The sequence below is a fragment of the Scyliorhinus canicula genome, chromosome 2, assembly GCF_902713615.1.
Source record: "Scyliorhinus canicula chromosome 2, sScyCan1.1, whole genome shotgun sequence".
NCBI lineage: Eukaryota > Metazoa > Chordata > Chondrichthyes > Carcharhiniformes > Scyliorhinidae > Scyliorhinus > Scyliorhinus canicula.
The window spans coordinates 93,657,726-93,685,012 of NC_052147.1; the positions used below are offsets into that span (position 1 = coordinate 93,657,726).

A 27,287-nucleotide genomic window follows, 5' to 3' on the forward strand; every position below is an offset into this window, starting at 1 on the left:
GTAACTTTATTGCAAGCCTACTTGCGAAACTGATAAAGATTATTATTACCTGATTTCTAACATCCATAAATACAAATATAGATCACTTAAACCGACCTCTGCTTCCTGACTACGTGACAAATTTAACAGCTCTGTCTCCAGAATGATCTCCACCGCAATTGTGAATATTCAACATGCGGTCGGTTAGAATTAATATTCATTTTAGGCACTCCTGTAGCAACTAACAATACTCCAGTTATTATTCATTGTACTGTTACAGTTTGTCAAACTTGTCATTGGTTATAGGTAAGCTTTTCTTTTACCATTACTTATTGTTACGCCTATAACTAACATTCTTAGTTATCTGGTTATGTCTGTGGTTATTATCCATATTGCATACTCAATAATTCTGATTTATAATGCTGATCACTATATTGCTATTTATATCATTTACCCCGAAAGTTGCGCTCTACGTGTCGAAATCTTCGGACTCGATCAAACAAAAAACTGCGCACTTATGAAGTTATGTTTTAAAAAAGCCAAAACATGCAATTCAGTATGAACAAGTAATCCCTCACTGCAGAATTCGATTCAACGATTTACGAAGAGGTACAGCGCAACATACGCGCTTCCTTTTTATAGCAGTAACTGCCATAATCTGAGAACTATTTAAAGGTGCGGTTTTTTAATGAATGAGAGTGCGTCACTGAACAGATGAGTGAATGGATAAGTGGATCCATTGGGCAGGTGGACAAATGGGTGGCTATGTGGGTTGGTGTGTGTGTGAGTAGCTGGTAGATGGGGAGGTGATGAGTCAAATAGGGTTGGAGCGGGGCCCAGCTAAATCAGAGGTGTAGCTATGTGATCGGGTGGTCGAGGGGTTGGTCCCCGGGTCTGTTCAGGGCTGTAATCTGGTTGGCTAGTAGTTCGGTAATCGCCTCTGGTAAGGGGCTCGATGATTGTTCGGTGGGTAGATGGGAGTGAGGGGTGGGTGGGGGTGATGAGAGGGTGCGTCAATGCAGTTACTATCAAACTAGGTTCCCTGGATCTGCCTGAAGTTTCCGACCCTCAGAGTCGTGTCCTCGGCAGCAGGAGCATTACCCGCAGGAACTATAAACTTCCCAAGAATTCCTATGTAAATTGGCATGTCATGATTTCCACTAGCCCCTGACAAACACCTTTAACATATTGAGAAACAGATCAGAACTATGACAATTTGGAGACCGGAAGATTTGCGCCTAGAACATAGAACATAGAACAGTACAGCACAGAACAGGCCCTTCGGCCCTCAATGTTGTGCCGAGCCATGATCACCCTACTCAAACCCACGTATCCACCCTATACCCATAACCCAACAACCCCCCCCCCCCTTAACCTTACTTTTATTAGGACACTACGGGCAATTTAGCACGGCCAATCCACCTAACCCGCACATCTTTGGACGGTGGGAGGAAACCGGAGCACCCGGAGGAAACCCACGCACACAGGGGGAGGATGTGCAGACTCCACACAGACAGTGACCCAGCCGGGAATCGAACCTGGGACCCTGGAGCTGTGAAGCATTTATGCTAACCACCATGCTACCCTGCTGCCCCATAGTGATTCCGAATGCCATTATTTCACTTTGCACTGATAATGACAGCTTGTAACCGTTGATGATGTTGAAATTACTTTTCTTTTGTTCCTGGTTATAATTCCTGCGGTGGGCTCCTCCTACATGTCACATGCAATCACTATGCTATTACTTCTTTAGATGTTATTCATACTGTGACCGCCCCAATTACTATTCGTTAAATGTTTGTCCTTTCAGTTTATATTGTTAATGAATAAGCTTATAGTCTTCTTTTAATAATGTTGATCTCGCAATTATTTGTTATGTACAATTGTGGTTATCCTCGCTACTCCACACTTTTAGTTGAGGCATCGAAAATATTTATCTGCATATTAACCAGGAAAGGTTGGCTGATTTCAGCCTGGGAGATATGTTTAAAATTGGCACTGCGGAAGTGGGATACTGAATTTGCATGATCAACCATGATCATATTGAACGGTTGTGCAGGCTCGAATGGCCGAATGGCCTCCTCCTGCTCTATTTTCTATGTCTGTGTTTCCATGGTGATACTGTGGATGTCCTGACCTCCACGGAAATTGCCCAGGGTAATTCCACAGCTCCCAAGGCACTCAATGTAAAAGCATAATGTATAAACTTGGCTCTGAGCTCAAGGTGGAGGCTTCAAAATGTTCCGTGGACATTAACCCAAGAAATATCAGAGAGAAAAACCCCAGTCTGTCTCCTGCTTAATTATAGAATAGGCATCGCAATCACGCACACAGACTGCAACCCCAATTACTCCCATGACCTCCCTTCTGTCTCCTGATCCCACTGCTTATCCCTGACCAAACCCAACCATCGCTGACCGCCTGAATAACCAGCCCTTTGACCGAACCTCAGTCCACAGACTAAATTCGCAAATTGAACTGACTACCCCTCCTGACCAAGCTGTGCCCTAACCATACAACTACCCCCAGGTCCAAACCTGACTACAATTCACAACTCGACCCAACTACCCGCAACCCACCTCCCACCTCACCCACATACTATCCTACAAACCTCCCAACTCATCAACCTGCCACCTGATCCAAGTGCTATCCTAGTCAACCACCAACTCATCCTGTTGCCACCTTACACATCGCCTATTTCACCGACATGGAAACGTGCCCACCTACCACCTCGACTACTTGCCAACCTAACCACCGACCGACGTATTTACCTGCCATCTCTTCCTCTTTCCACCCTACCAAACTATGATCCCACTCAGCAACCACTCTGCCCAACGGCAACGTCATCCACCTGTTGCTCAAACCAACTGCCACCCTAACCACCCACCACACATCATGCAATGTCCAGCATATCTACATCCGACCTACCTTTCCATTCTCTCATCCACATACAACCCTGCCCATCTAAAACCCTACCAACTTACCACCATATACAAATGCCACATTGCCCATGTATAGCCTCACTCGTATGCCATTCTACTAAATTGTCATGTTACTTATTCTGCCACTTCACCCAACTGGCACCAGTGCACCTATTATATCACCCGTGTGCCACCCTACCACCTTCCACAATACTCACATACCACCTCACACACCTGCCACACTACCCACTTACCATCTCACCTGCCTGCTACTCACCCAATAGCATTTCACCCACCCGCCAGACTATCCCCCTGTCATCCCACCCACTGGCCATGCTACCCTCCTGTCACCACACCCATCTGCCATCTCAATAACCTGCCACCCCATCAAGCTACTGCCAAACACACTTTGCACGTACACACCTGCCTCTCTACCCACGTACCAGCTCAACCAAATTCTACCCTACCTTCCTACCACCCCAAATCAGGAATGTGATTCAATGCTCTCAATTGACCTAGACGAGTTCATCTCTAATATCAGTCAAAAAATCTTAAGACAGTCTAGGACAGGGTAGGCCGCTTGATTAGCGCCTAATTGTCACGTTAACCATTCACCCATCCCACCACCAATGCACAGTGGCAGTCGTGTGTGCTATCGATAAGATGCAGTGCAATAATTTGCCAAGCCTCCTTCGAAAACACTTTCCAAATTCGCAGCCTCTACCACTTATAGCGACAAAAACATTCACTGCATGGGGACACCTGCAGGGCACCCCCTCCTCTCGAAACCCCCTCAAGCCACACACGATCCTGACTTTGAACTAATTTGCTGTTCCTTCCGCGTTGCTGTGGCAAAAAGTTGCAACTCCCTTCCGAACGGCACTGTGGGGTGTACCGACACCACGTGCACAACAGTGCTTCAAGAAGGTGGGTCACCAAAAATTCCTGATGGTAATTTGGAGCAGCTGCTGTCCTCTGGTCCACTTTTTATAAGAATACTTCAATGTGTTTGTTAATACTTCGAACCACTGGAGCCTTCTGATTTGGTGTCAGGGCAAGCTGATATCCAGAAAGGGGAAATTCACATCAGAGTAACTAGAACATCCTAAGTGGGCAGTTTGCTTCTAACTCACATGCGAGATCAGTTTCCTCGCCACTGCCCATGAAATCTGGGCCAATATAGTGTTTTTTAAAAGACGCTACATTCAGGAAACAATGCGAATGCGAGTATAGATTTTGACTCTTTTACTGTAATTGCATTCTGTTGGCTTCACAATAACATTTTTATTATTTAAAGTCATGGTATCAAACGTGCTTAAACGATGAGCAATTTTCCTTATTACAGAAGATGTGATTGCGATTTAGCAAGGTAGGTACAGCAGTCCCCAATTTCTGACATCGAAGGACAACTTAATGGTAAATCCGATTTAGTTGGTCCTTATAGACAGACTTTTGTAACTCTCAGATTATAACACTGTTTTTGAAGTGCCTATAGATCTGAATTAATCTCTATAATCAGGCACTCTGAATAGTGGTGTTAAAATAACAATGATGTTTAACCTGGTGTTCATGATGTGGAGATGCCGGCGTTGGACTGGGGTGAGCACAGTAAGAAGTCTTACAACACCAGGTTAAAGTCCAACAGGTTTGTTTCAAACACGAGCTTTCGGAGCACGGCTCCTTCTTCAGGTGAAGAAGGAGCCGTGCTCCGAAAGCTCGTGTTTGAAACAAACCTGTTGGACTTTAACCTGGTGTTGTAAGACTTCTTACTGTAACCTGGTGTTGTGAGACTTCTTCCTTAAAATAACAAGAACATTTACTTCCCTAACAGCCCTCCATAAAAGTAAGCAGAAACCCCGCGGCTTCCTCGGGATCACTTTTAAATTGAATAGGATTTTGAGTTTACTTGTACGCGATCTACATTGCGGCCACTGTATGTGGAGCAGACGCATGTGGATTTTTCGGAAGCCTCCAAGTGGATGCGCGCTGTGCTTTTTGGGCGGGTATCCCCCAGTTGTCCCCGCCAAGTCCATTCTGTTTGGAATGGCCAAGGGAGTTACAATTATTCTTGTTCTACAGGTACTCCGATGACCACAATGCATGTTGCAACTCGTGCTTGGTAGAATCAGGAGGTAACTGCAGTCACTTCATTCTTATTGCCAGGTGGATATGTCACCCTTACGGACGTACCAGAAACGTTGAAGCAGATAGAATACAACGTCGATGCCAACATTCCAGCCACCTCCAAGCACCGTTCAAGTGTGCGCGCCCTTTATTGGGGGATCGATCACCATGACTATCCATCCGACTTTGATTTCATTCTGGGATCGGATATTGTTTACAGCCCATCGCAGTTTCCATGTCTTCTCGAAACACTTTTGCATTGCTGCAACGAAAACACTACCGTTTTGTTCTCTACAAATATGCCCGCCAGAATGGGGGCCCATGATTTCCACGAGAAGGTTATACCAAAGAGCTTCAACAGCGAGCTCGTTTATACAAATGGGGTGATATCCATTTACAAAATGAGCAAGAAATCCACCCGTTAAGTACCAGTTCCTGACGCTTGGCAGCACTGAACTTGAGTACTGCTGAAGAAGAGACATGCTTCGCGAAGATTCTGGTCTTGCACTCATCACGGCAATTCGCACGAATGCCGTGTCAGGGCAAATATCAGCGGCGCTGCCATCAACTGGCGCCTTATTCATGGAACTTCTCTGCCAACCAGTGTCCACTTGGCAAACACTCAATACTCTCGTCTCATACAGGATACATTGGCATTTTCTTGCGAATTGTCCTGATCAGTGCATGACCAAAAGCTTCCACAAAACATCATTCTCAGCAACTCTAGTCCTCGATACAGGGATGGAATGAAATCGACCGTTCTTTCATGATTCTGGAGGTTTAGAATGTTTAATAAACTTTCCGAATGTCACTTTGAACAAACTGATCTTATTTTCCATCCTTGTTCAATATCCCCCCCCCCCCCCCCCCCCCTTGCCCTCCCAAATATGTGTGATCAATACTGGCATAATATCGAACACACAGCTCTCTTTTGGTGAAAGCTAATACACGTTAACGCTGTCAAATCGCAACTTGTAGTATTTAATAGATGATTTAAATCGTTTAAAATAACTGGGTTAATCCTCTCGGTAAACTGTGCATGGTGGAATGTCATACAGTAAACAAATTTGTTCGCGTCCTTCAGCTGAACCCATCAGAAGTATCCACTCCCGCTCTGTCTACCGGCGATCTTATCTGCGCTCTTTGCTCTCATCTGAAATCCAACTCTCCGATTTCCTTCGCAGCGAAAAGTGATTCCCAAATGCTGATCTTGCAGCTGCTAACACCCCAGATATCCTCAGCAACTCTTTGCTGCAACCTCTTGTCTCGGGATAAAATAGGGCTCGCTTTCGATTGAGTCCACTATGTCGTAATCCACAAATTAAAACGTGCTGTTTATACTCACTTGAAATTGTGGCAGTTTGAATTGACGCCACTGAAATGTCACACTTGCGTCTGCAATTTTGTCCGGCTAAATCACTAATGTATAAGTTAAATATCCGGACTTATTTCATTTCTAAATGTGCAGTGCAGTTGCTTCGCCACTTAAAGGCGAAGCATCCCAATGTTTAAGTAGGCCATTGTAGGGGGCGGTCAAACATACCTTTCTTTGTGGTTGTTCTCCATTATGTTGATCTGGCAAGTATCGCTAACTGCACTGGATACATTTGCTAACTATTGGTTGTATTTATTTAAATTGTAAGGAACAAAATCGTCACGCAAGTCTCAAAAGGTGCCACGCCCTTTGCCTCTGACACGATATAACTCAGGTTTACCTCGAAAATTGGGAAGATCCGAACATTTGGTATTATATATAATCATGATGTATTAAAATATGCATTCATTTTTACTGTAATCAATATATAGGTGGCAAAGAGTTCGCTCGTTTCAATGTTTGAATGAAATTGGTGATGCAGAATATATGAATACTGATTTACTTTGGATTTCTTTGTCTATGCCACACACCTTCCAATATAATCTCTGTGTAACAAGGCTTGAATAATGGGAGCAAAAATAAAACAAGTTTGCAAACTTTCATCCTGAAATTGAACACTGTGGCATTTTTTGCATATAGTATTTACTGTGATGATTCAAATACGCACTGTAAAAACAAAGCGAGAGCGTCACACCTATTAAGATATGAAACGACATATCGCCATACACCAATGTATTGAAATCATCCTTGTAGGATAATGCACAAAACTGTTAGAATCGTCATTTTCTCCAGTTCGTTATTGTTGATGCGGCAAGACAACAGCTAAAAAGGCACATCAGTCACAATAGGCACATCACAGCCTTTCACACACCTCATTGTCCAGGTATCCTTTCTAATCTCTGACACATAGCTCCTTCTTTCACTTGTGTTCAGTTAAATATATTGTCGCCCTTTTCCGAGAACACAGGTTTGGGATAGTGCAGCAGCTCTATTTGATCTTGTGTATTCTCGGGTTTTACACTCTTTCTAATCTCTTTCTAATCTAGTCTCTAGTCTCTTTCTAGTCTCTTTCTAATGGCAAAAGATGGGATACTCTTTTTTCACCATTGCCTTTCATGTATCAAAGTTAATATTAGGCATGGGTACACCCATCGTGAAGGTACGGGGAAGAGGTTATACGTTCTATCCGAGCATTCATGGAGTATTGCAACAGTTTCTTGTAAATTGCAGCTCTCATGATGTTTCGTTAGGTCTCGCTCACTTGGGAGATTCATAAATTTAAGGCAGGTTTCGACCAGTACTGTTGACGTCTCATATTTTCCCTAACTGAGCAAGAGCTGTTTTCAACAATAATTTCACCTGTAAATTCAGATTTCAAGATCGTTTTCTTCTAAATTAAGGAACACTTACACAATTTAAGGAAATATTTCTATCTGCAGCTTCCTTTTTCCTGTTCTGTGTCTCTTATAGGCTTCTGCCTCTGCTTTACATGTCCTTAAACCCATTTGCCCCAATTTCCTTCGATGGGGCGGCACGGTAGCACAGTGGTTAGCACTATTGCTTCACAGCGTCTTGTGTCACTCTTTGTGCCGAGTCTGCACATTCTCCCCGTGTACTCCGGTTTCCTCCCACAAGTCCCGAAATATGTGCTTGTTAGGTGAATTGGACATTCTGAATTCTCCCTCAATGTAGCAGAACAGGCGCCGGAGTGTGGCGACTACGGGGTTTTCACAGTAAGTTCATTACAGTGTTAATGTAAACCTACTTGTGACAATAAACGATTAACGCTCTGATTATTATCAGTATCTGCCTGCACCTTTCTTTCTTTTACCAGCAGTTTGTGTCCGCTTAGCATAGTGTTCTGGAAGAGGAACTACCTAAAAGATTAATTTTGGTCTTGGTTATCATGTAAATATGACTTCAAACATCTACTTTCACCAATCAAAACAGTTTTGGTCCCTTTACCAAAGAAAATATATACTTGCCATAGAGGGAGTGCAGGAAATGTTCCTCAGGCTGGTTCCTGGGATGGGAAGATATTTATATGAAGAGAATTAGAGGCACAAGGCCTGTGTTAACTGGAGTTTCAAATAATGAGCTGGCATCTCGTTGGAATAAGTGGAATTCTGACAGGACTGGACACACTGGATGCAAGGATGATGTTTCCCCTAAATGGGGGGTCTAAAACAAGGAGCCACAGTATCAGGGTACAGGGTAGGTCATCTACGACTGGGATGAGGAGAAATCTCTTCATTTGAAGGGTGGCAAATCTGTGGAGCTCTCTACCTCTTAAGCTGTGGAGGTAAGTCACTGAATGTAGTTAGCAAAAAAATACAGTGATTTCTACACACTAAAGGCATCAAGGGGTATAGGGAGAGTGTGGGACTATAGAGTTGAGATGGAGGATTAGCTATGATCACGCTGAATGGCGGAAGTCTAGGTGGACCAAATGGCCTATTCATGTCACTATTTTCTATGTTTATCTGCACCAACCACCCATTAAATCTCCTAATCATTTACCTGTCACTAACAATTTCACTTCTTGCTGTGAGAAAATAGACATATTTCTGGTAATTACTATTTGTATTGCCTGGATTAGGAATAAGATATAAGTTTCATTTGTGTTTTTGTGTTTGTGTTATTGCGATCCTGGACCAGACTCCAGAAGATGTTAGGACACTGGACAGAAACCCCAATATATTATTTAATTTGTAAGACTGTGAGGAAAGGATACTTCGCTCCAGGAGTAATGTCACACACAAATAGGATATGGTATATCAAAACAAACTTTATTACTAATACAGCATTAATAGCTTTAACATTACACATTATACAATACCCAATAATAGCATGAAACACAAACTCCAAACTGCTATCTTTATCTCCACTCAAATAATATCATCTCAATTCACAATCCACTTTTAAATACAGTTAGCAGATACAGGAATACTTGTTGTAAACAAATGTCTCGAAAAAACCCACACTTTGAGAAAGATACATCCTTCAGGAACCAGCTGCAGAGTCTTGCCTCTCTGAACTACACGATCTTAGTAAGCTGAACACATATCTCTCATTAACTACTCCCCAGGGAACCCTCAATATAAACAAAAGTACGTTCTCCCAAACGTTTACGATGTTTTAATTGCATATCTGCGCCAAAACGCCTAGCTGTCTTTCAATTCAGGAATTGTAAAAAAAATTACTGCAGCAGCCACATTCTATCCCCGGCTTTTAAGCCTTACCTCATCAAATATGTATACTGCATTTGATCTGAAATTCCGACATTCATCACAGTGTGCAAAGAAGGGGATATAAATTCAGTTTAACTACATGTTGAACAAAAGTACCTGCAAGTCTACAGGTATCGTTTCACTTTAAACTTTTCCTACCTACGTTGTAATATATATATTTTTTTACAATGTTAGAGCAATTACATGATTTAAAAGAAAAACTAATCTGTTACTTCCCGACCAGGGGCCCACACAGACAAGCAAAACACTTGAGTTTCAGTTGGAAACCAGGGGTGAAATTCTCCGACCCCCAGCAGGGTCGGAGAATCGCCTGGGGGCGCCTAAAATCCCGCCCCCGCCGTGGCAGAGATTCACCGCCACCCGGAAAGTGGCGGGGGCAGGAATCTTGCCACGCCGATCGGAGAGGCCCCTGGGGTGATTCTCCGGCCCGGATGGGCCGAAGTCCCGCCGCTGGGAGGCCTCTCCCGCCGACGAGGTTTAAACCACCTCTGGAACGGTGGGCTCAGTGGCGCGAGCAGGTCCCCGGGGTCCTGGGGGGGGGGGGCGATCGAACCCTGGGGGGTGCCCCCGCGGTGGCCAGGCCCACGATCGGGGCCCCCCGCTCAGACTCCGGGCCAGTGCCCTGGCTGCACTCTTTCTCCTTCCACGCCGCCACGGCCTCCGCCATGGCGGAAGCGGAAGAGAACCCCACCACTGACGTCAGCGGCCAGCTGCCGCTGACGTCACTGCCGACGCATTCGCCGACCGGCGAAAGCTTTTCGACCAGCCCCGCTGCTGGGGGCGCCGGTTTTGTGCGCCAGTCATCTGGTGCTAACCGTTCCGGCGCGGGGCTGGCCCCCAAAGGTAGGCACGGTGCACCTTTGGGGAGGCGCAACCCCTGAGTGGTTGGCGCCACTCCCCTACTCCGGGACCCTCCGTCACGCCGGGTAGGGGAGAATGCCGCCCCAGGTTACTGAGAGCCAAGAAGCATTGTAGCGAAACTGCTAGGGCTGGCAGGATATTGAACAGGAGGAGAAAGCCAATACTAAAGTAAAGAACAGTAAGTCCCAGAAACTAGGTAATGAGACAGAAAAGTACCAGGAAAATAGTCGAATCAAAATGACAAGCAATAGGGATCTAATCAAAGTCTTTTTCAGGAAAACTAATGAGCAGATAAAGGCTTCTGAATTAAAGAGAGGGCTTCACAAAGTAGACGTAAAGCTGTCTAATGAGAAGTCAGATATCCGGTGTGATCAAATGGTTGGTGACATCTCAATTCAGTCTGTGAAGCAGTAGCGTTCTGGTAGTGAGGCTGAGTACCTGCGAGATTGTGTAGAGGTGTGAATGCAAGTAATGATTCAGGGCAGAAGTATTAGAGGAAGGAGAGGTTAAAATCATGAAGGTGAATCCTTGACAAAGGCATATGAACGAAAGCCTTGTGTGGTAGTCGTGTATTATAGTTAATCTATTCTTCTTTAATTAATGCTTTATTATTTTGTTTAAAAATGGGCACTGAGGTGTCTGTTTATCCATGTCTCTGAACAAAACGAAAGTATATCTATCAAACCAGACTCTCTCTTGGCATCTGACCTGTCCAGTAAGAACATCAATAGTACAAACTACTGCTACAATCTTGACCCCCAACTCTTCCTATTCATCGCAATTAATTGCTTAATGTGACTACTGCCATGAATCTTTCATCAAGCAATCCAAATTCCGTGAGATGTTCAGAAAGTAATTGTTCCCAATTTCTACATTTTAATTCCTATTTTTTCACCATTTTTTTCACAATGATGTTTACCCTGCTTTCCAAATAAAATGCATGCTTTATTTAGATTACATTATATTATAATGTAACTTTCTGTATAAAAGCAAAATACGTTTGATGCTGGAAATCAAAAATAATAAAGAATGTGCTTGAAAAACTCAACAAGCAGGGCAGCATCTGTGGAAAGAGAATCAGCGGACATTTTGAGCTCATCAGAAGATTTTTGCAGAACAAGAGAGTGGTAGAAATGTGATGGATCTTAATCTGTGGGGAAATGAGGTGTGGCATTTAGAACCAAAGGAAGGCCAAGTATAGGTGAGAGGGTGGGAGGTAGTAAACAACAAAGAGAATGGAACAAAAAGCAAAGGGAGTGATAACGGTTGGAGTAAAGAAACATCACATTGGTCCAGAGCAACTGCTCATAGCAGAATACAAGATATATTGGTCTGAAAGCAAAGACATTAAAACAAAATACATACTGGTAATCAAAATGGAGGACAAAGTTCATAGTCTGAGGTTGTTGAACTCAAGGTTCAGTACAGAAGATTGCAAAGTGCCCAATCAGAAGATAAGGTGCCGTTCTTCAAGCTTGCATTGGGCTTCAGTGGAACATTTCTGTGGGTGGAGGACAGAAATATGAGCAGGCGAGTACATTAGTGAACTAAATGGCATGCAACTGAATGGTGAGGGCCCATATGTTTGTCAATTGAGCAAAGATAGAAAACATTTCCTACACTTAGGCCCTCACCCCTTTCCTCCCTCCCAGAACCAGGATAGGTTTGTCCACACGCTCCAGCCCACCAGCCTCCACATTTAAAGATAATTCCCCACCAATTCTGCCATCTTCAATGTGATCACAGAATTAAAAATCTTCCCCTCACCTCCCATGTCAGCATTCCGAAAGGTCCCGTCACTCTGTGATACCCTGGTGTTCTGATCCATCAGTGTCAATAGCTTGCACCTTCCCATTCAACTGCAGAAGATGTAAAATCTACTTCTTCCCCAAGGTACAAATCATTCGTTCCAGGTAAACAAGGGCTTTTCTTGTACCTCTTTCAATTCAATATTCTATATTTCACCTCACAATACAATATCTTCTGCACTGGGAAGACCAAAATATGCCAAGGTGACTGCTTTGGAGAACACTTCCGTTCATTGCCCAATTATGGCTTTCACCTTCTTGTTGCTTGCCATTTTAATTGACCACCTTGCTCTCATTCTCACATTTCTGTTGCATTAGATTTTGGTCACTTAATCTCTCTCAACCTCCAACCTCTCCTTGAATTTCCTTTTTGATCAACCGGATCCTTGCCCACTTTTCAACAGCGTAATACCCATCAAATTTCTACCTCTTCAAGTTTCAAAAAAAATCATATTGGACTCAAAACATTAACCCTGAGTGTCTCTCCATAGTGCCTGAGTTTTCCCCCCAGTCTTTTTTCCTTTTATTGACTTTTCTGTATTAATTGTTCACGTCTTTCTTCCGCCCAACTCGATTAAATCCTCTTAACCCCCGCCCCGCCACATTTCTGCCCCGACCAAGCGGCGGGATTCTTCGTTACGCCGGTCGGTCAATGGGGTTTCCCACTGTGGGGAAACCCCACGCCGTCGGGAAACCCCCGGGCGCAGGCAAAACGGAAAATCCCGCCGGCGGAGAATCCCGTTATGAAGGGGCTGAGGAAAATAGCATCCCATTTCCCAAGCTGAAGATGGAAGAAATTGCATTTCATTTCTGACAGATGTAGAAGACAACTATTGACAATGCGGAGGTATTGGAGACAACGAGGAAGGTGGCCGTGAATTCAAACTTAGGGCGCGATTCTCCCGACTTACGAAAAATTGGAGAATAGCGGGCGGCGTAAATTTTTACGGACACGCTGGTCCAACACCCTCCCGCTATTCTCCCCCCCCCCCCCCCCCCACGCCCGCCTCCCGACACGAATTGCTGTTTTTTTACGGCGAGCAGCGATTCACTCCTGGCCGATGGGCCGATTTCCAAGGCCTTTACGGCCGTTTTTACAAGCATAAAACACACCTGCTCTGACCGTTCGTAAAAACGGCCGTAAAGTCCCGTTCTCGGGAACCATGGCACCGATTGGCACGGCCGTGGTACGGCCGTGCCAAGGGTGCCATGGGCCCGCGATCAGTGCCCACCGATCGCGGGCAGCGGGTACTTACCCCTTGCACTCTTTCTCCCTCCGCCGCCCCGCTGGATCCATTCGCGGGGCGGCTGAGGGGCATACCGGCCCGCGCATGCGCGGGTTTCACGCATATGCGTGATGACGTCATCCGCACATACGCGGGTTGGAGTCATCCAATCCGCGCATGCGCGGCTGACGTCATCCGACGTGTCAGCCGTCGCTAACTTTGGCTAGCGGGCTTAATGAAATTCGTTAAGCCCACGATGCCGGAGTTCACGGCCGCGCCATGCTAGCCCCGACCGGGGAGATGAAACGGTTCCAGGTCGGGGGGGGCGGAGGCTGGCGTCAAACGCGCCCGTTTTTGATGCCAGCTTCCCGATTTTTCGTAACTCGGGAGAATCGTGCCCTTAGTGCTGGGTGATATTAGCAAACAGGTGAATCTTGATGTCCTGTCAAAATGATATTGCTTAGGGCAACAAGTAGACAGCAAATGGTGGGTTGACGGGGCGGGATGAGGAGTGGGGGGGGGGGGGGGGGGGGTGTGCGATGTCAAAAAATAGGTCTATTTGACTCCAGAGGTAAATATGTGAGAATGAGTGAAGACGGCCTGCAGGAAGTTCGCTGGCTGTGACTGGGAGGCAAGCCGCCAGTGAGCTGAGGGCTGCTTCAGATGCGTAGATGGTGAGGAGAGTTATTGCAGAAGAGTGAATCTATTGCCCGGGCCAGAGGAAATAGAGCAGTCAAAAAGATGCCAAGCTATTAGAAAATCAGGCAGAATCAACATGGTTTTGTGAAGGGAAATTATATTTCACAAATGTATTTATGAATCTAGAGCAGCAGTAGGCCATTCAATACGATCATGACTCTTTTGATGTTGGTCTTCATGCAACTTTCGTTGCTGTCCCATATACCCATTGATCTTCTTGTCAATCAATAATCTACCGAATTAGTGTTGCAGGGATGGGGTGGGGCATTGGATCTGGGTGGAGTGCTGTTTTGGTCGGTCGGTGCAAACTAGATTGGCCGAATGGCGTCCTTCTGCTCTGTTGAGATCATATGATTCCATGAAGAGATTTCCACAGGCCCAAAGCCCTCTGATAGAAAGCAATCTCCACATCACCATCCCGTTGTTATGAAACCTTGTCTCAATTTCTAGTCTCTTACACAATGGGGAAGCGTCCTTTCAATATCCACCCTATAAAGCCCCTTCAGGGTGTTATGTTTCAATGAGATCACCTCTCATTCTTCTACACTCCAATGGATGCAGGCCCAGACTATCCAACCCCTTAGATTACCCCCTTAGATTAATCTCTTCATTCCAGGAATCACTTGAGTGAACCTTCTCTGAACTGCTTCTAGTGCAATTATGTCCTTTCTTAATTCATGAAAGCAAAACTGCACACAGTTTTCTAGATGTGGTCTCACCAATATGATAGCAAAACATGCTTACTTTCATATTTAATTTCCCTCACAATAAATTAGAACAGTTCAGTTGCCTCCCTAATCACTTGTACATGCATACTGACATTTGCGATTCTTGACGCAGACAACCCAGATTCTTGTGTACGTCAAGAGATCTGCAATCTTTCCCTATTTAAATAATATGCTGTCTTTTTATTCTTCATGCCAAAGTGGTCGATATTGCACTCCCCCATTATAATCTTTACTATTGTCACAAGTAGGTTTACAGTAACACCACATTGGAGTTACTGTGAAAATCCCCTAGCCACCACACTCTGGTGCCTGTTCGGATACACAGAGGGAGAATTCAGAATGTCCAATTCACCTAACAGCACTTCTTTCGGGACTTGTGGAAGGAATTATATTCTATCTGCAAAATTTTGACCACTCATTCAACTGACCTGAATCCCTCTGTGACTCCTTTTCACATCTTGTTTTCCTGACTATCCTTGTGCCATCAGAAAATTTAGCAACCATACATTTAACCCCATCCTCTGAGCCATTAATATAGGTTGTAAATAGTTCAGGCCTCGGCGCTGATCACTCCTAATGAGTTGGCACTCCATTCGTTAATTCTTGCCAACATGAAAATGACCTTGTTATGTTTCCATTCACTAACAAATCCTCTACCCATACTAATATGCTCACACCAGGAGCTATTATTTTGTATAATAATCTTTGATATGGGGCCTGGTCAAATGACTTCTGGAAAGTAAGTGCATCAGATCCACACGTTCCCTTCTATTCACTTTCTAATTAGTTCCTCAAATAACTTTAATAAATTAGTCAGATATGATTTTCCTGTCACAAAACCATGTTGACACTGTCTGCCTACATGGAGGTTTTTTTCACTGCCCAACCATAACGTCCTTAATAACAGATTACAGTTTCTTTGTAACATATATTAAGGTAACTGGCCTGAAGATTTCGCTTTCTATTTCTCTCCTATCTTGAATAGAGCAGTTACATTCGCTATTTTCTAATCTGATGGAGCCTTTCCTGTAGCCATGGAAATTTGGAAAATTAAAAATAAGACATCTACCCTCTCAGTACCGACATTTATTCAGGCCCTTAGATGAAGTCCATCAAATCTGGGAACTCATCAGCTTTTATTTATTCTTTTTATTTCTTTCCAATTAAGGGGTAATTTAGCATTGCCAATCACCTACCCGGCATATCCTTGGGTTATGGAGGTAAGATCCACGCAAACATGGGGAGAATGCACAAACTCCACATGGATAGTGACCCAGGGCTGAGATCGGCACCGTGAGTCAGAAGTGTTAACCACTGAGCCACCGTGCTACCCAGCATTTCTAATGTTTTTCTCAGTGCCTTTTCCCTGCAAATTGTAATTAAATTCCTCCAGCGCTTTTACCTCTTGAATCGCCAATTCATGGATATTATTTTTATTATCTGCAGTGAAGATAGATACAAGATCAATTCATTTGCTCACACACTTGGTAAAGGATCGATGTTCACTTTATTTAATATTTTAGTTTTACATACCAGTGGAAACTCTTAATATCTGTTCGTTATATTTCTAGGTAGATTTCTCTCATACTTTAATTTCTCTCATCTTATCACTTTTGGCCAATCTTTGCTGCTTTTTATACCTGTCCAATCTTCTGACCTGCCATAAACATTTTCTCTCAATTTTGTACTATTTTTCATTTTCTTAGTTAGTTTTGGGTGGTAGGTCCACTTCCGTGAGTCTTTCTTTCTCACTGAAATGTATCTTTGATGACTGTTACTCATGATTTTCCTTAAATGTCCGCCATTGCATCGCAGCTGACTAGCTATAACCTAATTTGAATTGTATGACGATGCATCTAGCAGGATGGATAAAGGGGAACCGGTAGATATCTTGCATTTGCATTCCCAAAAGACATTCAATGAAGCATCATATGAAAGGTTGCTGCACAGATAAGAACTTATGGTGTTGGGGGATGATGTATTAGCATGGACAAAGGACTGGTTAATAAACAGGAAAGAGTCGGTATAACTGGACTATTTTCAGGTTGTCAAGTTGTAATTATCATTCTTCTACGGGATGCTGACTTCAATGACTAGGACAGCATTTATTGCATATCTCTAATACTTCTTGAGAACATGGCCATGAGCCGCCTTCTTGAATCGCTGTGTTGCAGGTAAAGGCGGAGGGCTATGACGTACCTAATGTAGTACTGCTGGGATCAGTGCTGTTGCTGAACTACCTCCGATTCATGTTAATGACTTAATTGATGGATCGACTGCATTGTGAGCAGATTTGTTGATGATAGAACGGGAAAAAAATTGTGAGGAAGGAAAACAACTTGTGGGGGTGGGGGGCATAAAGAGTTTGCAAAGGGATATAAATAGTTTAAGTGAGTGGAGGGAAATTTGGCACATGAAGTACAATGTGGGAGAATGCGAGACTGTCCTTTATGGCAGAAAGAATAGAACACATGGTATTATTTAAATTGAGAATGGCTACTGAGTGCTTTGGTACAGAGCGTACTTGTATATGAATCGCAACATGTCATTAGTTGACGGTACAATGCCTCAGGGAACACCAAACTATTTTTTGGCAAGAGTTCCAGGGTTGGTGGTGAGGAATATTATTTTGGTACTCAGGAAGTGATGATGAATAGAAACTATTTGCATGCAAAATGGGTAGAAGGGGAAACGATCCATGATTTCAAAATGAAATTAAGTCAGCATTTGAAAGAAATAAACTTGCAGCGGTACGGGCATCTAATGGTGGAATGAGACTGATAGTATTTCTCTGCAGAAAGTAGGCATAGGTTTGATGGGCCAAATTGCCCACTTCTGTACCATAATGCATCAATGATTATCTGAAAGGCAGATTGCTGCCAAGGCCAGTGTAACCGACAGGCAAAGAAACCAAACTGAATCTACATCGATTTTAGAACTTTAAAATGATACAAGCAACTTTCCATGAATGCCCGGCGTTTTGACAGGTGAATCCGAAAGTGGGAACCATCTGACACAACTCTTTCTCGGCCCCGTACTGACCCGCGTCTGCTTGTTCAATTTTCAGTGACAGTAATCTCAACATCAATCTAAGCCTCCCGTTCCCTCCGTGCTGGCGGTTGTACCAATCAAAACCTCCCAAGTAATTATACCACAAACTAATGTAAACAACCGTTCTTTATGCATCTAAACCATCTATAATCTAGTTCACCTCTACTAGATATCCTTCAGTATCCTTTGCTCCAAGAACAATCCCATTTTCTCTAACCAGAGTTTGTAGCTGAACCCCCCCCCCCCAATTAACTATTTTAAACCGTCTCATTTTAACATTATTGAGGATCTTTGCACTATTCCTAATGTAATGTGACCAGAGCTGAACGCAATATGTAGTTGCTGACAAACATGAACTTTATAATAATAATATTTATTAGTGTCACATGTAGGCTTACATTAACACTGCAATAAAGTTGCTGTGAAAATCCCCCAGTTGCCACACTTCGCGCCTGTTCGGGTACAGAGGGAGGATTCAGAATATCCAAATTACCGAACAGCACGTCTTTCGGGACTTGTGGGAGGAAACCGGAGCATCCGGAGGAAACCCACGCAGACACGAGAATTTATTATAAATGTTCAGTACAATCTCCCTACTTTTGCTCTCAACGTCTCTCCTATCGTTACAACGTTTCCGCCATATGCATTAGTTAGCGTACACCAGCACAAGAAGGAAAGTCCACTTCACATGTGTATATTTATTCAAAAGGCATACGCAATACCACACATCGGTGACCAAGGATATTAAACCCTGACATTTACCAAAGAACAATCGCATTCTGCTATTTTATCGGATATTTGAATTATTCCAGTGATTTCATTTCTCCAATGCATCCTATTTCTGTGTTTAATCGGAGGCAGTTATGTTTAACGGTTGTTAAACAGTCTAAAATATTCAAGAGTCCCACCATTCTTGGATCGCGAGAGGAAGTGATAAAACGATCATTTGTGTGCTATGCACCATTACACTCATTTTTGGGTTAAGTACATTTAAAGTTCGAACTTGCCTTCACTGTGAATATTATATGCTAGAGGTTGCAGAAGAAATGTTAACGGTAGGAGGAAAATCACCCAAAAAAGTTAATACAAATTGATGGGAACGCATTGAAGTTCAGGTCATGACCTGTCGTCACAACCCTGGTATGGAAGGCAACATCATGAGAGCATGGCGACACAGAGTGCGGGATGTGATTAAGTCAACCGAGGTAGGTGGGGGAGTCTTTGGGCGTCTAATAAATATTTATTGATAGCATATACGCAGAAATGGAGACGGCGAAGTCAGGTAGGGAAAGGAGGTTTCGTGAACCCGAGAGAAGGGTAGAATTTGGATGCAAATTGGTGCAGTTTTCCAATTCAGGGCAAGATCAAAAAAACAGGATACAGTTATCACGATACCTAAACAGAGTTGAGAAATTGTGTTTAATTAGGATTAGAATAAGAAGGGTTCTACATACTTCGCAGAAATATAGGGGTAGCTCGAGGATATGTGCGTACCTGGAGTAACATGTTTTAATTCGGAGGAAGTGAGCTGAGATAAAATACAGCTGTTGAATGAGAGAACACTTGCAGATAGACTGAGGAAGGAAACTGCTTGAACCTCCATTCAAGGAAGAAGCCATCCTTGTGCGAGATGGAGGTTTGGGACATTCATGGCGAAGAAGAATTGATTGTGGCCAGGAAACTGAAAACAGTTGAAGTGCCCGAGAACATCAGATGGTGAAAATATGTAATGGGGAGGAACTGTAAGAAGGGCGATAAAATAAATTCAAGAAGCGAACAAAACAGTTTGGTAGAGCAAGAGCAAACTGAAACAATGCGTTTACCAGCGAAGTCCTATCTGTGCATCTTGAGGAAGAAGGTTGTAGCAAACCATCGGGATGAGGAACAATGGGGTGGGAATTCACGGAGGGAAGATCTTCAGATGAAATGAGATCAGCGACAGTCCTGGAAGCAATAGTTTCATGTTCAGGGGTGGGTTCATTGTCTAGGGGCAAATGGGAGGCAGGCGGCAGGAAGGTGTCAGAGAGTTGGCGCTCAGAATCTGCTAGAGGTCGGTTGCCAGAGAACAACATCACAATCCTTGTTTGCAACAGTGTTGGCAACAGCCTTAGTGTTTAACTTAAGTGCAGCATGTTCAGCGGGAGACATTTTAGAGTGAGTGAGGGTAATAGAGGACCCGTGACGGCAGATATCACACCAGCTGTTGACAATGAGTTGGGAGGGATTGGTGAATTCACAGCAAGAAATACGTTTAGAAGGATCGATGGGATTGGAGAGAAGTGAAGGTGGAGAACGCTCTGGAAGGGCGTTGCTACCGCTTGCGATGTTCGAACTTGCTGTCCCTAACACCTGAAAGGAAGAGGTTGTTTTTGTTAACACGTTTGGTTTGGATGAGACGAAGGATGAAATGAAACTGCGGAACAGGGCAGCGGTTCTGATGAAAGCTTACGACTGGAGACCTGACCTGTGTTTCTGTCTTCACTGGTACCTCCAGCACAGCTGACTATGTCCGGCGGGGTGTTTTTATTTTCGGCAAGCTACTTGATCGGTGACTCTCCGAAGAAGAGGCGGGTGAAGAAATATACCATGGCAGAATAATAATAATCTTTATTGTCACTAATAGGCTTACATTAACACTGAATTTACTGTGAAAAGCCCCTTCATTTATGGTTCTTCCTGACTTGCAAAGGCCAGGAACACTTCAAAGTAATTGATCAAAAGGGTCACAGTAATTTTGCAAATAAAGGGCCGACTCATTTTATAGCCGAACTGATCAATGCACCGTCTAGTTTACCAGGAAGGTGATTTTTTTTTTTGTAGAATGAATTAAAAACACCAACACCGAATACCACAGGAATTCACCGGGAAGCACGGTAGTACAGTGATTAGCACAGTTGCTTCACAGCTCCGGGATCCCAGGTTCGATTCCCGGCTTGGATCACTGTCTGTCCGGAGTCTGCACGTTTCCGGGTGCTCCGGTTGCGTGGATTGGCCAAGATAAATTGCCCTTTGTTTCCAAAAAAGGTTAGGTGGGGTTAGTGGCGAAGGAGGATAGGTTCGAAGTGTGGTCTTAAGTGGGGTGCTCTGCAGACTCGATGGCCGAATGGCCTCCTTCTGTACTGTAAATTCTATGATTCTATGAATAACACTTGTGAGATTACACCATCAGTCTTTCTGATAAAATAAATACTATCCCCAATATGCAAGACCCATGTTGTGCAGCTGGTGACCAGCTTTCCTCTGCATTTTACTGGCTTGGTGACAACCTACCAATAATCAAATTGAAATGAAGCTGATAATTTGCCGTGCAGGAATACGAATTAAGACCCGTCTGCTGCTAATCCAGTATTTATGGGATTACATTTTCTTTACAGGGCAAATACGCATCAGCCGATATATGGGGCAGTATTCGGGAACCGATAAATCATAACCACAGAGTACAAAAGGACCAATTTGATCAGGGTGTAAATTTAAACCGAGGATTGGACATTTCTTCAAACTTTTCAAAAGCTGGTGATGGGGAGGTTATTTCAGTCCTGGCGCCCTGTCTATCGGCGATCGGATTTCATTCTTTACTTGCGAGAGTGTCCCCTGACGTGAAACCAATCTTGCTCATTTTGTACACGATGACATCTTTGCCCTCCATCCGGTCAACTACCTGACAGCTAAAGTACTGGGGTAAGAGATCGTCGTGGAAAACGGACGAACCATTTGACTTTCGTAATTCCGAAGATAGGTAAATGGTAGCCCCTTGTCTGGCGAGATAGCGCAATGTCTCCACCAGTGCCGGGTAGCTAACGGAGCTATACACAATATCCGAACCTAATATGAAATCGTAGGCAGTCGGGAAATGAGTGTGGTTTTCCCCCCATATCAGGGGCTGGACTTTGATACGATGTCGGCAGGCAGTGGGGATGTTGATGGAGACATTGTTTTCGATTTGCTTCAAGATGTTCGGCTTATCTGTTATGGTTACATATCCACCTAGAGAGAGAAAAGGAAACCCGCTTACAATTTGGTTTGTTCAACCGCCGCCCCTCCCTTGTGATCTTGTGACTCCAGCAACAGTAACAGCTGTCACGGAGTAATGCCCACAGAGTGCCAGGCAGTATTGTGCCATGCTTTGTTGCTCGCTTGATGGAATCAGCAACAGCTGGGCCCAAGACCGCAACAAACTTCAGAGAGTCGTGAACACAGACCAGTCCATGGCAGGAACATGCCTCCCATCCATTGACTCCATCTACACCTCCCACTGCCTGGGGAAAGCGGGCAGCATAATCAAAGACCCCTCCCACCTGGCTTACTCACTCTTCCAACTTCTTCCATCGGGCAGGAGATACAAAAGTCTGAGAACAGGCACGAACAGATTCCAGCTTTTTCCCGCTGTTCCCAGACTCCTAAATCACCCTCTTCTGGACTGACCTGATTAACACCACACCCCTGTATGCTTCACGGGATGCCGGTGGCTGCGCATTTACATTGTTGACCTTGTGTTGCCCTATTATGTATTTTCTTTTCATGTACTTAATGATCTGTTGAGCTGAATGCATAAAAATAATTTTCACTGTACCTTGGTACACATGACAATAAACCAATCCAATTCAATCCAACAGGACAATGTGTCAATTGAACCGCTTCTAACTTACAGATAGAGTCCCAATTGCAGCAGTTCCACAGACTTGTTCACAGACAGCTAAAACCTATTTTAATTTCAAGCTACATTTCCCGGCAGCATTATGGGATGGCTGGCATCATGAAAACATTCAGGTCGGTTGGGTTATTCAATTTCAAAAATATCCCCATTTGGCTGAAGCACAGTACTGTCACGATTTCGAAGACTGTCTCACTTGGGTAAGGGAGGAGGGTCACCACGTGTCGAGGCCTTGCACCTGAATGAGTACAGAAGTAGGCCACATGCCCTTTCCCCACCCCCCGCAACAACTTCCTCCCATTCAATAAGGTCATGGCTGCAACCGTCTCTCAATTTCACCCTCCCGTCCTTATTCTTTTATTCCTTTATGGACCCAAACATCTGTCTACCACATACTGTTGTAAATATTCGTCGATGGAATATAGACCCCTAGCTAGACACCCTGTACCTAGCGGAAAACAGTCCTTAACATTTAGAACCATAGAGCCCCTACAGTGCAGAAAGACCATTTGGCCAATCAAGCCTGTAGCAACCCTCTAAAAGAAATCCCTATCCCACCCCCTGGATCTTGGAAACTTTCATTTTACCACCCTCTAAGCCACTCACTGCAATTCCCACCAAGGCAACATACTGTGGTCCCATCAGAGTTCTATGTGCTTGCACTCTCCTAGAATTGTTACATCCAATCCTTCTTATCAATGACACTAGCGACACACCAATTGGGACAGATGATTTTGCTCAGCTCATGTCTTTGGGCTCAAGTTAGTTGTACCACAGTACACAGTGGTCAGCACTGTTGCTTCGCAGTGCCGGGGACCAAGGTTCGATTCCCGGCTTGGGTCACTTCTGAGTGGAGTCTGCATGTTCTACCGGTGTCTATATGGGTTTCCTCCGGGTGCTCCAGTTTCCACCCACAAGTCCCGAAAGAAGTGCTTGTTAGGTGAATTGGGCATTCTGAATTCTCCCTCAGTGTACCCGAACAGGCGCTGGAGTGTGGCGACTATGGGCTTTTCACAGTCACTTCATTGCAGTGTTAATGAAAGCCCACTTGTGACACTAATAAAGATTATTATTATCACAGGGGCAATGCAGAATTCTGTGTGCACGTTTCAGAAACATCAGATTAATTTGCAGATAAATACAAAGCACAGTTTAAACATTGATATCTGGTGTGACATTCATATCATCGGTGTAACATACTTACCATGGTACAACAGTTCATTTTGTGATGGCAATTAGCAGGTAGTGAATGCTGGCATAGCCAGCGATGCTCATGTCCAATAAAAGTATTTTTAAAAATTAAAATTTTTCCTCTGTGATCTAAAAACTCTCTTTCGATCTACTCTTAATAAGTCTATTACCCAATCGTACCCATGTTGCCTTGTTTACCTCTGTAAACTGTTGATTGGTTGTATAAATTGAATATAAACTGCCGGAGATGTTCAGAAGGTCAGGCAACATCTGCGGAGAGAACATTTCAGGTCAGAGACCATTCGTCTGAAGGTCATAGACATGAAAAGCGAAATATTTGCTGATGCTGCCATGATCTGCTGAGTATTTCTAGCATTAACTATTTTCATTTCAGATTTTCAGCATCTGCAGTATTTTGATTTATAGAATCATAGTATCCTGGAAATGCAGAAGGAGGCCATCAACTCTCTGAAAGAGCACACAAACTTGGCCCACTCCCCACCCTACCCCTTAATCCCGTAACCCCAACTGCCCTGCGTCTTTGGACACAATGGGACAATTTAGCGTGGCCATTCCACCTAACCTGCACATCTTTGGACTGTGGGAGGAACCGGAGAATCCGGAGGAGCCCAGGCATATTCTAAATTCAGCCAATCAGCAATCCACCAATCGATTGAACACCAATTGAGCCTGACAGTAAATAAAGGCAAATATTACATTGATCTCCTGTGATCAACCAGAAGCTGAAACTAAGTTCTGAGAAGTTATGTGGCATGTGTCCATACACTTTGGAAATGAGGTAAAAACATCAGTGAGCTGAGTACCATTTTGTTCTAGATGCCATTAATGCAACATGCAGCTTCAGCAATTGGACCCAAAACATGGTCATACGTTTTGTGTACGTTTTGTGATGAAAAATACAAATAGGCAGCAAGGAAGGAAGTGAAAAAATGGTATTGGTACTGGACCAGTCTTCCAGGGACGTTGGGTATTCTTCCAGGGACCTGGGTTGGAATCGGCAGATGGTACAAGTTGAATTCAATTTTAAAAAAATCTGGAATGAAGAGCATAATGATGGCAATGGAACCAGTGTTGTAAAAACCCATCTGATACTCTAATGGGAAGCAAATTTGTCAACCATTACAATGTGAGCGACTCTTAATTACCCTCTGAAATGGCCGAGAAAGCCACTCAGGTCAAGGGCAATCAGTAATCATAGAATCATAGAATTTACATTGCAGAAGGAGGCCATTCGGCCCATCGAGTTTGCACCTGCCCCTGCAAAGAGCAGCCCACTTAAACCCACGCCTCCACCCTATCCTCGCAACCCAGTAACCCCACCTAACCTTTTTTGGACACGAAGGGCAATGTATCACGGCCAATCCCCATCTTTGGACTGCGGGAGGAAACCGGGGGAAACCCACGCAGACACGGCAAGGACGTGCAGACTCCACACAGACAGTAATCCAAGCCAGGAATGGAACCTGAGACACGGAACTGTGAAGCAACTGTGGTAACCACTGTGCTATCGCGCTGTCCATGATGGGAAATAAATGTCTACGCTTGCCAGCGACACCGCCAGCCCATTAAAAATAAACTACCCTCATGCATGTTTACTAACGGCAAGGTTGGCTAATCAGATCATCCATTATTCCTTCACTGGTAACACTGCTGTGCCGATATAGACACGTGGTGCCATTATTGTTCATACTTCTTTCTGATATCAACAAAATAATGCGGTTAAGAATTTCCCCTCACTTACCTAATAAGGTTGCTAAAATCCCTACGATTCCCGTTCCTGACCCCAGCTCAATCACTTTCTTCCCAGTAAAATTGATCTTCTCCTTCTCAAAGTACCGGCAGAGGGCAACCCCCTAAAATATGGAGAGAGAGAAAAAAAACTGATTCATACTGAGACTCTTGCCGCTAATCTCGGTGTAAACGGTTCTCCGCAGAGATGGCGATTGTGACCGGCGGCTGGTGGGAAACACTGACTCGCTTCCCCGTGGGTTCACACGAACTCCGCTCTCTGCCGGTGAAAGGCCTCCCAGGAACACTACAGTGCACAAAGAAACGATCTGACCGACATCATCACCGCCGCTCCCTGCCCGCAAAGACTAGCTGTCGTACCAATTTCATGATGCAACCAATGGCTCATCAATAACTCCATCTGAAGGTGCAGCAGTACTTACGTTGCAGGATGTGAAAGAACTTAGAGAGCCCCATTTGCACTCCTGGCCTATACTGCGTTCAGCACCCTCATGAATAGCAGCCGAAGATCTATCCTTAAACTAGGCGCAATGTGAGGTCAAGTCTTGCCTCTGTGGACTCTTCAGTCCATTCCGGTTAGGCAGGCGAAGGGGGTTATGGATCAGCCCAAGTTAGCATCTCAAAGAGGGAGTGCAAAGCACCCTATCGAGATCGGTGAGGACAGATGAATTAGCGAACTTCACGCAGCCCTCATCTCTTGCTAAAAACAAGCTTTGAGGCCACAGAAATGCAGTATTCCGTGGCAAGTGTGTGAGAGAAGTGCACGGCCCAACTCGATACATGACGAACTGTGGACAAGGACTGCCAGATCGCTGATATAATCCCGAAACCCAGGTTATTGTTTCAGAAAGAAAGAACATTTAAAACTCACTGCAACTAGAACAGAAACATTGTAAAAGAGGCTGAGATTTTCTGGCAATTACTTAAACTGTGACAGATCGGGTTTGCCTCTATTCCGTTAATCCAGTTGACTTACAGCTTCCCACACATAAGCAGAAAACCCCAGGTTAGCATTGATGAATCGAGCGATTTTTAAACTGTATCTGCAGAATTCGTATTTATTCTCATGTATGATGATATCCGGCACGCAAATCCCTTTCTTTGGGGGGTCCTCTTCGGAACGCTCCAGCACCCTGACTGAAGCCATCCTGTTTAATATTCCTCTGGTGTTATTCTGGCGAATCCTGCGAGAGCTTCAGCGCATTCACTCCAGCAGCAGGCTGCAGCGGGGTGAACATTTCCGGAAACAGTAGGTTTTGCATTTATGTAGCGCCGCTCCAGACCTTGAAACTCCCCGAATGTCCTCGCAGCCAATAAAATACAGGCACTCCTGTTGTGTAGGCCCACTCAACTATCAATGTTGCAAACAGCAAGTGAGAATGGGAAACCAAAACAGCATCCTGAAATGAGAATGGGAAACCTGCTAATTTAGGGTGTTTAACTGGTGTCGATTGAAAAAGGAATGTTGGTTCGGACCCCGAGCTATCTCTCCTCCAAATAGTAGCATTAATTATTCTGCATTCAGCGAAATATAGTGGAACTATAAGAAACTCAACAGTTTCAAACTGCAGCATTCTGTCCAAATTCAGAATTATTTGTTTGGTCCTGCAGGTATGTCATCTGATATCAAGAAACGGCTGAATGGACTGAAT

The 27,287-nt window shown here is 44.3% G+C and overlaps 2 protein-coding genes across 2 annotated transcripts in view; one reads left to right on the forward strand and one right to left on the reverse strand.

The window, feature by feature from the left end:
* The window catches only part of LOC119956220 (EEF1A lysine methyltransferase 3-like), a 49,827-nt gene extending 42,818 nt beyond the window's left edge, over positions 1 to 7,009 (forward strand). The window contains exon 4 of the mRNA XM_038783253.1: positions 5,064 to 7,009. Coding sequence (XP_038639181.1) covers positions 5,064 to 5,449 — 386 coding nt within the window. The 3' untranslated portion in view covers positions 5,450 to 7,009. The remainder of the gene's footprint in view (positions 1 to 5,063) is intronic.
* An 11,697-nt stretch (positions 7,010 to 18,706) lies between these two features.
* On the reverse strand, positions 18,707 to 26,857 carry LOC119956228 (EEF1A lysine methyltransferase 3-like). The gene is made up of 3 exons (XM_038783266.1): positions 26,612 to 26,857; positions 25,628 to 25,739; positions 18,707 to 22,007 (listed from the first exon to the last, which is right to left on the reverse strand). Exons 1-3 carry the CDS (start codon positions 26,780 to 26,782, stop codon positions 21,589 to 21,591), a joined length of 702 nt encoding a protein of 233 aa, XP_038639194.1. The 5' UTR covers positions 26,783 to 26,857; the 3' UTR covers positions 18,707 to 21,588.
* Positions 26,858 to 27,287: the final 430 nt, after the last annotated feature.